This window comes from Eulemur rufifrons, chromosome 28 (assembly GCF_041146395.1).
Source record: "Eulemur rufifrons isolate Redbay chromosome 28, OSU_ERuf_1, whole genome shotgun sequence".
In the NCBI taxonomy this organism is placed as follows: Eukaryota; Metazoa; Chordata; class Mammalia; order Primates; family Lemuridae; genus Eulemur; species Eulemur rufifrons.
This window is the reverse complement of record NC_091010.1, coordinates 41,948,376-41,960,575: the sequence shown is the minus strand read 5'-3', so window position 1 is coordinate 41,960,575 and position 12,200 is coordinate 41,948,376. Positions and strand designations below refer to the sequence as shown.

Genomic DNA, 12,200 nt, shown 5'->3' with positions numbered 1-12,200 from the left:
AACCGCGATGGAAAGACTGGAACAGGAGTAGAGGGGCGAGGAGGCTGGTGGGGAAATCAAAAGACCTGTTTGGGTGTGTTAATGATGAGATGCTTATCAAACAGTATACATTAAATGCTCATAAGCCTTAACTCTTGCTTTGGTATATTAATCTAATGTTAGAAATCTGACAACTGGAAAACTAATGAAATTATTAAAAATAAGCTTTTAGCACATAGAAGAAGCAAAGATCAGTATTAAACTCATGTCATATTTTGCCAAATCATTAGCAAGAAAAATATGGTTTAATCAAGTTACTAAGTATATAACTAATAAGTAAACTGCCAGAGTCATAATCTAGCATACATATATTATAAACTTTTAGACATTAGAAAGTTAAAAACCTACTGTTTTGCTTTGGTGATTTTGCAGGTTTGCACAAATATAATTGAGAAAAATGCAAACCCAGAGTGGAATCAGGTCGTCAATCTTCAGATCAAGGTTTGGCTTTCTTTTCTTTTAGAAAAAGTAAGAGTATTTACTTTAATAGCTACTGGATAAATAGAAAAATAACTACTTTTTCTCTGTTTCATTTTTACAGTTTCCTTCTGTATGTGAAAAAATAAAACTAACGATATATGACTGGTGAGTTAAAAATAGACATATGTCTAATTAAACATTAAAGAATTAAACATTTGGATATTGTAAAACATTATTCTAGATGGTCTAATTTTCCAGTATATTTGCTTTCCTTCCAGAGGAAGGGGATAAACTGGTCTTGGGATTAGGTGTTTTCTAAAAAAATTTTAAAAAACATTTAATAACAGTGTTATTGCAGAAAAGCTTTGGATATTTTGGTTCAACTCCTCATAAATAAAACAAGGGGAAAATGATCTGAAATGTCCCCAGATAACAAATCAAGGATTGAAATATCATCAGGCTGTCCAAAATAGACTTCAGAAATAGAGTAAAGTCTATTTCTTAGGAAGAATCTTCAAAACATTATAAGAACGATTCTTTGGTATTGCTAGAAAGGAAAGTGAATGAAGCTACCTAACTGAAGGCAAAGGAAATTCGTTAGAATGGTCCATCAGAATTTTTACTAGATCAGCCTCATAGTACTGATTGCCCTAATGAGACCATTCTTGGAAGGTTCTAGTTGAATGGAGCATTAACTGGCAGCCCATAGTTTTCTGACAATGGAAACATGGCAAATATCGTCACCACTACCATCATCATCATCATAATTTATCATGTTAGTTGCCATTTTTTTGAGCACTACCAAGTGCCTTGTACTGTGCCAAGTATCTTACATACAGTATCCCATTTAGTCTTTAGAGTAACCCTATGGAGTAGAGACTGCTATTAGCTTCATTTTATAGTGAAGAAACTAAGGCTCAGACAGTTAGGTAGCTTCCCACAGTCATTTGGAAAGTGACCCATTTGGGCTCCCACCCTGTCTGGCTGTCTCCACCATATCTCCTTTGGCCAAATGTATTTAACTTTCCTCTTAGTACCTTATCAGTACCATGGCATCAGGCATGTGGGGAGGAGGGGAGAGGATCTCATTTTGTCCAAGGACCACATCACAATTAATTGAGAACCATAGCTGAATTCTGAGGACAAATCGTGCCTTTCCAATGATTGTAAGCTAGTTTTAAGGTAGGTGGGACCCTCAGGCCACCTACAGAATGTGCTCCAGTGCCCTCAAGAACCCTCAGGAGTGTGGGTTTGGAACCTACATAGCTCAACTGACCACTCTGGCCTATGGGCTCTGCAGATTGAGCCATCTCAGAGTTACCTGTAGTCACTACAAATGGGTGTGTGTGTTTTTTTTTCTGACCTAGTCTGCTCTCCCCAAAGCAATAGTGTAGCTTAGGCTGCACAACGAGACACAGTTTAACTGGGGAATCCTTGGAGCCAGATCTTAGGTTACATATCCTGTAAGGTATTTGCACAACTGAGGGAAAGATAAGGATTCTTTAATTATAGTCTAGACGATATTATCTGGATGGACAGAAAAGATTCAAACTCCATGCATGTGATTTGATACCCATAAATAATAAGTTTTTCTTATGCAAATTGTGTTTAATTAGTCACTTTCTATAACCTAATATACTTTGCTAAATCCTCCCCCAAAATACTGAACCTTTGCTCCCTCGTATGGGGCCTTGGAGTTCCGAGCAGGCACGCCACTAGATGGAATGAAGAGGAATGAAGCAGAGAGAATGTTCATATTTAATAGTATGTACCCAGTCTGAGGCCATTTTATGGTTCAGGCTCACAGGCTGTCTAAGGTACCCCCAGAAGGATACACAAAGTTGTATGTACTTGTAGCGGACTAATGTGTCCCCACAACATAGGTAAGATTTAGGTTCTAAGTAAGCAGCTACACTCAGAGAAGCAGCATCTATCACGTGTTTGGTGCTCAATCAATATTGGAATTGAATTAGAGGGGAATTTTTCTCCCTGCAATGTTCCTTTAGATATAGCTCTTTATAATTATTAGGCCATCATAATAATTAAAATGAACATGGTCAAATAAGATCTATACACCTATTTTGTGTAAGGTGATTGATTATATTACACTCATCATGTAATGTGCCTATAATCGATTAATTCATTTCATGACAATGGTATTGAGTGTGGCCACAGGCAAATCCCTTGACCTCTCTGTAAAACCATAGTTTCGTAACTGCAGAATGAATTACCTGACTGGATCAGTGTTTGTACAGGGTGGTTGGAGGACCCTCTGTATCAGATTCAATTGGGATATACTTGTTATAAACAGGGACTCTTGGTGCCCACCCCAGGCTTACTGAATGAGAAGCTTGGGCGGGAGATGAGAGTGGGGAGTTTCCAGGTGCTTCTTAAGTGCAGTAAAACTTGAGAGGCCCACTGGACATGATGAGTTCTGAGGTCTGGGGTATTTTCCAGCTCTACCTTTTTTATTATTGAAATGAAGACATGTTTTCATAGGTGGAGGCCTTAACCTGTTCTTTTATACAGGGACCGTCTTACTAAAAATGATGTAGTTGGAACAACGTATCTACACCTCTCTAAAATTGCTGCCTCTGGTGGGGAAGTGGAAGGTAAGTCACTCAGCAGATTTGGAACAAGATAAGATAGAGAACTTCTGGAGAAAGAATGGACTGAGATAGCCACCTGGCGATAGACTTGGTTTCTTAAAAGCCAAATGTGAACCATTTCTGTGATATTTTGGTGATGGCCAGTAAACAATTAATAATCGAAGCAACTCACAGCTTGAAGACTTTAGCTCTCTTGCTCCCATCCCAAACCTCTTTCCCAGTAGCTGTTTTGCTAATTTTTGAGTGTCAATACAGAGCACCAGCACCTTATTTTTTGGAGTGGCATTGACACAGGTCCACCCAAGTGCAACATAATATTCTCTTCTCAGTGGAATCCCTTGACAGGAATAACAAGGTCAGATGCCAAGGAACCACGTAATCTCCACTCCCTAAAATAATGTGTATTTTGTTTTCATTCTCACAAGCATTGGCAGCCAAGACACTCTTCTTTTTGTTTTTCCATACTTGAGAATTGCTTGTCTATACCTGGCACTATGATTCTATGCATATGCCAGAAATTGTAATGGGGAACAAAGAAAAGAGGTTAAGATGATAAGAGAAAAAACTCAATGTGAACACATTAATACCAGCAATATTTTTTGTTACCAAAACAAAAATTCTTGTAGTTGCCAACATACTAAATATATTGAGAGATTAAACGTATTTTAAAAAGTGAGAGAATTTGGGACAAAATTTTGTCTTGGGAAACTCAAGGTCCCTCTCATCTTCAACTTGCTTAAGGTGTTTTATGGGTTTTGAAAAAAACATTGTTATAGACAACATGGATAAGAATCTCTAATACTAGATATTAGAGATATGGTGAAGAAGATATAGATTTCCTCCCCAAAGAAGCAAAAAAAGGAAGGCAATTAGAAATTCCAGGAAAAACATAGAGGTGAACAAAGAAGGTATGGTACACATACAAAGTCCTGTGTGGTGTTATTTCAAGCAAATGGTGGAAGGTAGGAAAGAGATTCCATATGAACATTCTCTGCTGAGTAGCAGAGGTATGATACTGAAGCAGCAATGAAGGAAATGTAATTACAACCCCTTCCTTTTTCTCTGCAGAGAACAATATTTATACGGTTGCTAGAATGTAAGCATGATTTATTGTTTTTGGATTTTTTAAGTTAAGCCTATAGCCAAATCTCAGAAAGGAGTGTAAATGTCATTGCCCATCACAATGTAAAAGTAAAAGTATGGAAAATAGAGATGAGAAGTGAGAGGAGGAAGGAGAGAAGTAAGGGCAGGAGGACTAGTAGCCTCTTCTTGTCAAGTCAGGAAACCAGGTATAATGACTGCAGATGAAATCATAAAGGTAACCAATAGAGGAATTAAAAATCATGCTAAAACTACTATATATGAAAGGAGAGTAAAAATGACTTAAATCCATTCATTATTAGTAGGAAGTTATTAAATAATATCTAAAGATAATTATTCAAGAAATATTGGCGTAAGCATTTTACTTAGTGCTATGGTGGTAACATCCAGAAGAACTAAAACCAAAAACTGTTACAAGCAGTTTTAGCCAATGTCTCTGAGACCTTCTGTCATTGCAGACCCTGCAGACAGTCTGTTGCAGGGCCACAAAATAACAAGCTGTCATTCCCCCTACCCCTGACCCCCCAAAAGAAATAAACCATGCTTTGAATAAAATGATGTACAATAAACTACAGGCCTTTGCTTACACAGTATTAGACTAAATTTACTTGGATTTTCTGGCCTTGGTCCCAACTAAGTCAGCCTTAAGACAAGTAAATGTTTTATTAAAAACATAAAATACTGGTTAACTTCACCAGGCCTCCTTTGGCCCTGGAAGTTATCTCTTCCCAGATGGCTGGCTGCCTTGGGGCTGGCGAGATTGCGTTATTCACGTGTGGTGGGTCTGTCACTTGTCACAAAGTTTTGAGCCATTTTGCATTTAACCGGTGAGACTTGTATAAATCACAAAAGGGTGAGGTGATTTAGGTCTGAATTTGGGATTCTTCTGGTGTTGCTAAACCACTTACCTAGCATGGGATTTGATTAACTTTTTCAATGCCTGTTTTATAATGATTGTGTTTCTCTTGTTGTTTAACCAATAATATTTTTACTGTGTAGATTTATCATCCTCGGGAGCTGGGGCTGCATCATATACAGGTTTATGCTTTGTAATTTTGCTGTCTATTAGATCTTCCTATCTACTATTATCGTATTAAAGATATATTAATTGATTGCCTTTAGAACTTTTTTTTTTTTACGTTTTGCTGTCTCAAACATTGTTTTGCTAGAGTAATAATTTTTGTGTGTGTCGAATGGTTGTCCTGCCTGAGCTTAAAACTATGTTAATCAGGCTTTGCTCTGTCTCTTATTATTACATAAATGCACACCACCGTCCTATTTGACTTCGTTGCAAATAATTGTAAGAGATAACATTTTTTATTATTGTTTATGTTCAGTAAATCAATTGTTCTGAAATGTATGAAGTGACTTATTCCAACTTTCAACGTGCATCTCTAGGTTGGAAGATATTGAACACTTTCCGCTTTGTTCCCTGAAGGTCTTCACCTCCCAAATATGAAAGAGCATAACGTGTCCTTTGGTCTGCACAGAAATGGCCATTTTTTGCAAGTTTGCTCAATGCTCTCACACACTTAACCATCACAACTCTCCCAGGGCAGGTGTTATTATTCCCCTAATAGCTGAGGGCTCTGAGGTTGAGAGGTTCATCATCTGTCAAATAGGCATGATCACTGCTAATTCACATTTCTCTTTCTCCCTTAGTTTTAAGCACAGAGTCAGAAAGGGCCATAGAGGTTATCTGGTCAACTTCTCACCTGTAGCAGGAATTATCTGAACATCCTGAAGGACAGGCTGAAACCTTTGCCTCAACATTTCTTCTAATACTGTCTGTCCCATTGTTTGTCATCTCTAATTCACAGAAAGTTCTTTCTTACACTGAGTGAACCAAAGTTGGCTTCCTTGCAATTCCCAGCAGTGGTTCTAACTCTGCTTTCCGAGACAAGTCCATCCCTCTTCCATATGGGGGCCATTCAGACTACTGAAATCAGCTCTTACATTTCCCCACCCTCACCCACAATCTCCCCTTCTTCCAGCTCTTTCCTTACATTGCCCTCAAGTGCCCTTTATTGGGGAGTAGTCTTGCTAAGACCAGGTAGCAGAAATAAGGAGCTTATCAGACGATCACCAGAGATGGAAAATAATGAATGGGGATCTTCTCATCACTTATGAATATCATATGGTCTTACAACTGTAGGCAGGCAGTTCATTGTGACATAAAATTTTAAAATGTCATGTATTTTTTAACAGCATCTGCCAGATTTATACTAAATGCTTGAGATTAAATGACATTTTTTAAGTACAAAGTTAAGCTGATACATCATTTAAATGCCTTTCCAAAACAATATAACTTTTTATCCCAATTGACAATGACTTGTTTAATACAACACCAATTATAAACTTGCAAAAAATGTGAAGATCAACTTGAGAGTCTTCATATTCTTTCATTCTAATAGAATTATCTGTTAGTAAGAATAAGTTTACGTGAGCTACCCCCCAAATGTTTTTTATTTAACATTTTATAGCAGTGAGAAAAGAGAACTATGGCAAATCCCATAGTGCTCATAATTTGCACTAATACAACTAATGCACAAAATGGAGGAAAATAGTCTCACCTACCTAACTAATAACTAATATTTATTTCAACAGATTAAATGTTAAAACCCTAAAATCTAATGGTGGTGTTTATCTCTCAGTAAATACAGGAGAAACAGAGGTGGGGTTCGTTCCAACATTTGGACCTTGTTATCTGAACCTCTATGGAAGCCCCAGAGAGTACACGGGATTCCCAGACCCCTACGATGAACTGAATAGTGGAAAGGTTAGTTTCTCAATTAAGGTTTTTATTAAGGAGCACTGGTTAATGTGATTCCTTCATTATAATGGTTATAATTAAGTATCATATTTAGGGGGCATCCCTCCCCCACCACATGAACCCATTGTGCGACTGATCAAGAGTTGAAGGAGAGAAGTCTCGCACTCCTCAAGTCTTGGAATGCAAGAATAGAAGAGGGTCCTGGAGATTATCTCCGTGTAATGGCCACACCTCCCACAACTTCTATGCTTATGGCAGACATCAGTAATCAATGCTGGTTCTCTTTCCTAATAAGCCACTGTGCCGCCTTGGAATTCTTTTCAACACCATGTTCCAGGAATTTATCAATTGGCAGTGACGTGCCCACTGAAACGCTTTGCCGTTCCTGATCTGATTCAGCCCCTTCATTTCACAGAGGAGGACACGAAGGCTGAGAGACGGGAAATGCTCTTTCTACAACAGAAGCCAAATGTCTCTTAGCTGGGAGCAAGGCTCAAGAAAGGGACTAAGCCAGAGAGAGGAGGGGAAAGGTGGAAGACCGGCTGTGGAGGTGGTGCCTGCCCTTCCTCTCTGGAAGCGTCTAGTGCCAACACTGCTGGATATGGGGGGAGGAGTATCCACTCTTCCTCCTCATGCTCAGTCACATCTTGACCGTCTTCCTCCTCTACTTCCTGGCCATTCTGAGACTGCCAGCATGGCAGCCTCCCTATTCTGAGAAGAGAAAAGAAGCTGAGTTAACACAGACAGATGCAGAGCTGCTCTGCTGGAGCCAAGTGAGGGGGACTTAGAGCCCCATCCACCCCACCCCTAAATCTCTGGGAACCCCTTCCAGACTGAGAGCATGATTTGAAGGCCTCTGACCTTGGTCATGGCTAAGATCCCTTTCAGCCCTGGAATCCCATGGCATTCTTTGGGATTCTCGTTGGTTGCTCTCCTTTCAAGTACCAAAGATCTGAATCAAGCTGGGAGAGTTGCTGGCTCATTCATTTTGAAAGTTAGGGAAGGAGAAATTTTTTTGTAGCTGAGTTCTTTTTGCTGTTGTTCATGCCTAGAGGAGTAATTCTGTGTTGCTGCCTTTCAGGGAGAAGGAGTTGCCTACAGAGGCAGGATCTTGGTTGAATTAACCACTTTTCTTGAGAAGACACCACCAGATAAAAAGCTTGAGCCCATTTCAAATGATGACCTGCTGGTTGTTGAGGTATGTAAATAATGCACGGTACAGAAAAGGGGACATCCAGGGACCGAAGGGTCAGCTGGGGTGAAGCTGGAGGGAGACCTGACTCATAGCAAGTGCCCTTGACAACCTCTGGACGTGTCTACAATAGCCCTGTGAGGGTGGTGAGATTTGCTTCATCCTTTGAGATGTTGATACCTTACTGAAAACTGGCAAGAGCGCTGATACCCCCAAGCTGAATGGCCCATTTGCTCACTGGGATTGGGGGTTATAGAAAAGTGGCCACAAGAGCCACCATTCAATGCCATAGGTGCCACACTCGTCATTTCTGTTTTCAGAGATGACAGTTGTATCTCAGGCTCCCCAACATGTGAGGGTGTGCTTCCTCAAGGCCTGTGTTACAGTGGCTCTGAGCCCTCATTCCTCCTTGAAGACAGGAAGTCTTCCCAGTTCAACCCCCCAACACCAGCTATTTCTGAGAGTCCCGGATCCGTGCTCACATGTTCCTCAAATCCAAATTGTTGCCAGAGCAGCCAGCTCCCTGATGCCGCTCTGCCCAGGGACACTCCTTGCTGGGTTGCAAGTCACCCCAGTCCCCCAAGCTTCCCACAGCTGCTGCTGCCTTCCCGTCACCCCCTATTCCAAGCATGGGACCGGCTCTGCTCTGATTTTCCCACATTACAACAGAAACCAAATGACAACTTTAAAAAAGCTTTTACTTTCAGTTCTGGGACAAGAGTAGGAAAACACGGTGAAATAGTGACAACATGCCTGCTAAATTGGCAATTCTCTGGCAGACAGCCTCCCTGTCTCCTTCCAGCCTGCCTCCTTGTGGCGGACTCAGCTCTCCGTTCTTCCCAAACTCCAGTCATGTCCTGATTACATCTTCGTCTCAGTCCAGGCCCAACTGCCACGAGTTGTGCGACCTTGAATACACCTCATCTATTTCAAGAGTATTCTGTGAACTTGAATAGTTCTCTTTACTGCAAATAATTAAATACACATAGGCAAAGAAGCTTATTTCAGGATTTTAGTAATTAAAAGAGCCAACAACATAAAAGTGCACGGTGTATGTCAACAATATGTCAAGAGCCTCCCCATGAACCTTCTCCTGCTCAACTAGAACCTCCTTGAGTTCTCCCACTGGTCTGGCCCACAGGAAGGCTCAATAAATGTTGCTAGAAACAACACCTTCAGATTCTTCCACCTGCTCCCCCAGTCGTCAGCCACATTTAGTTAACAGACCAAAGGTGGCAAGTTGGGCAAATTTTTTTTGGCATCTAGTCTCCTTGTCACTGATCACAGCCATTTTCAAGAACTATTACCCCTTGTCAATATTCTGCTTGATAAAAATCACCTCCTTTCCCGAACTGACTTCTGAAACTGCCCTATATCACCTCCTCTACTATGTGCACTAGTTACCGAGGATCAGAAAGATAGCCACAAGGCCCTACCCAAAGAAGCATCCATCAGTGTCTAATGGCTATAATTTATGTTCTTTAACTTTCCCGCTTTGTGGGCAGTTTGCATTCAGGCTACAAAGGGAGGGCTCAGAACAAAAGCTGAGGCTCTGGACTTCTCTAAATGGTGTTTAGTATTCCTTCCTCTTGGCCTCCTCTTTGTGCTCTGAGGACAGAGGGGAGGTGGGAAAGGGCTGGGGGCCACCAGGATCCTCAGCTGCCCTGATTGAGGGTAGCCTGACTCTGGGGCAGGTGAGCAGGTGGTAGAGGTGCTCCTTGTGGACTTGGGACTTGCAGATGGTCCAAGGAGCTGCTCCCTCTTCAGTGGCTTGCTCACAGTTCATACTTACTGTGTTGGGAGTTGTGGTGATGACCAGAAGCTCAAACTATTGTTTTTAGGGCTCAGACTCTCCAGGATGAGGGTCCTATCAGGGATTCTCTGGGTGACTGTGCAAGTTCTGCATGAGAACATCCAGGGAGTTGTGATGAAATCCTTGCCCATGTGGAGGTGTGCAGGGCAGAGCCAGCCCGGCCAGAGGGCATCCGCACCCCTCTGCGGAGCCTCCCCCGGACCTTCTCTGTACTCCGCAGCCCCTGGCTTAATAGATGGCTCTGGCTTAAATACTGGTCACTTTCTTCCGGGCCCTGACTTAGGCTCCAAATTATGTTTCCTACTTTTAGCTCCTTCCCTTCCCTTGTGTCATCCTAGGTGGTTTATGAAGAAGTCGTGCTGTTAAGTTCTGACTAATATTATACAAATAACTTCCTACTTTTTAATTTTTACACAATTCAAACTCAAACCCAGAATTTCCCTAGCATTCCTCAACCATGGGTAGCTCAGGGGGCTTAGTTGTGGCTAGTTAAACAGAGCTCTTGACAAATAGCCTAAGTCTCTCAAGCTCCTCTCTGCCAAAGTGACAATGGACTAAAACAGAGAAGCTTTGAAACTCATAAGGTTTGGGCTAAAGCTCCCCAGGTAATTCAATACGCAGTTAGGTTACAAATCAGTGTTGGCTCAGAGGGTTTTGTAACAGAGGGAATAGCCTGAAAAAATGGCAAAAATGTTTTCCATCTCTTTAACACATCCTGCACTCCTTTTTGGGAACTAAAACCTGCATCCCTGCCTCAGTCCAGCGGTTGGGAGGGACAGGTTAAGTCTTTTGTTATTTGTGCAGTGAGAGGTGGCCCAGCCCAAACCTGTTAAAGGGAGGTCCTGGGTAAAGGTCAGGAGATTGTCTTCAGCAGAGGTGGGAAGATCAGAATCATCAGCTGTAGTTGAACAGTAATTGCCTGAAGCTGAGAACCCATCCTGTAAAAGCTCTGTATTTCTGCTTATTATTAGGACGATTGTTTTCCTCCTCCTTTTGCTGGCAAAGTAATAAAATGTCTCTTTCCTTCTTCCCCAAACCACTTGTCCTCGTTCTTCCAATTGGGCCTTGTGGACAAGTGCTGAGCTTTCGGGAACAGTTTCTGATAAAACCCTGTTGGTGGGTTCTGTTATACCATGTCAAAAATTCCTTTAACCAAAATGGAGTCTTTGTAATAGTGACGTATCCAGGGATTCTTTAACCACAAGCTACAGTCACTGTCAGAAGTTCTGAAAACAGTACTCAAAAAATTAAAAATAGAATTACCGTATGATTCAGCAATTCCACTTCTGGCTATATACCCCAAAGAACTGAAAGCAGGGACTGGAACAAGTATTTGTACATCTGGTGTTATTTACAATACCCAAAAGGTAGAAGCCACCCAGGTGTTCATCAGTGCATGAATAGATAAACAAAATGTGGCATATTCCTACAATGAAATATTATTCAGCCTTAAAAAGGAAAGAAATTCTGACACATGCTACAACATAAATGAGCATCAAAGACATTATGTTAAGTGAAATAAGTCAGATGCAAAAGGACAAATACTGCATGATTCCCCTTATGTGAAGTACCTAGAATAGTCAAATTAATAGGGACAGAAAGTAGAATGTCATTGCCAGGGCTGAGGGGAAAGGGGAAATGGGTAATTACTGTTTAATGGGTGTGGAGTTTCAGTTTCGCAAGATGGGAAGAGTTCTGTGGATGGGTGGTTGGTGATGGTAGCACAATGCGAGTGTACTTAATGCCATTGAACTTAGCATTAGAAATGGTAAATTTTATATTATCTATATTTTACCACAATTTTTGTTAAGCAGGAAGTTTTTTAAATGGTTGTCTAAGTACTTCTGTAAATATGTGAGCATATTCTTGCATCACACAAGCCGGAAGACCCATCCTTGACAGTGATTCGTTTTATTGAACAAAAGCCCTGGTATGGATGGGTAACGAAGGGAAGGAAAATCAGTTTAATAAATATCCTAGAGGGATCAAGTCATTTTTATTAACATCCAAGAGGTGAAAGCCATCATGACTTTATTTCTTAGATTGTGGAACACAAAGTGATGGCAAGGAAAAAACCAAATACAACAACAAAAAAGTCATCGTATGCCAAAGTTTAATACCTGTGTGGCCTCCAAATCTCAAACTGAAGGACCGCAGAGCTGGAGTTCCTTCTCTAAAGGCTGTTGAACTAAACTTGCTGTGGTGAGAAATTGTCAAGCTGTTTGAGTATGATCGCTCGTGGGTCTCCCAAGT

General features: G+C 41.0%; 1 protein-coding gene across 2 annotated transcripts in view; it reads left to right on the top strand.

Moving 5' to 3' along the window:
* The window catches only part of MYOF (myoferlin), a 140,502-nt gene that overhangs the window by 64,331 nt on the left and 63,971 nt on the right, over positions 1-12,200 (top strand). Inside the window, exons 14-19 of one of the 2 annotated variants that reach the window (XM_069460936.1) lie at positions 412-480; positions 581-624; positions 2,989-3,071; positions 5,169-5,207; positions 6,824-6,948; positions 8,024-8,140. In XM_069460936.1, coding sequence (XP_069317037.1) covers positions 412-480; positions 581-624; positions 2,989-3,071; positions 5,169-5,207; positions 6,824-6,948; positions 8,024-8,140 — 477 coding nt within the window. The remainder of the gene's footprint in view (positions 1-411; positions 481-580; positions 625-2,988; positions 3,072-5,168; positions 5,208-6,823; positions 6,949-8,023; positions 8,141-12,200) is intronic. The other variant, XM_069460937.1, reaches the window with a different exon arrangement.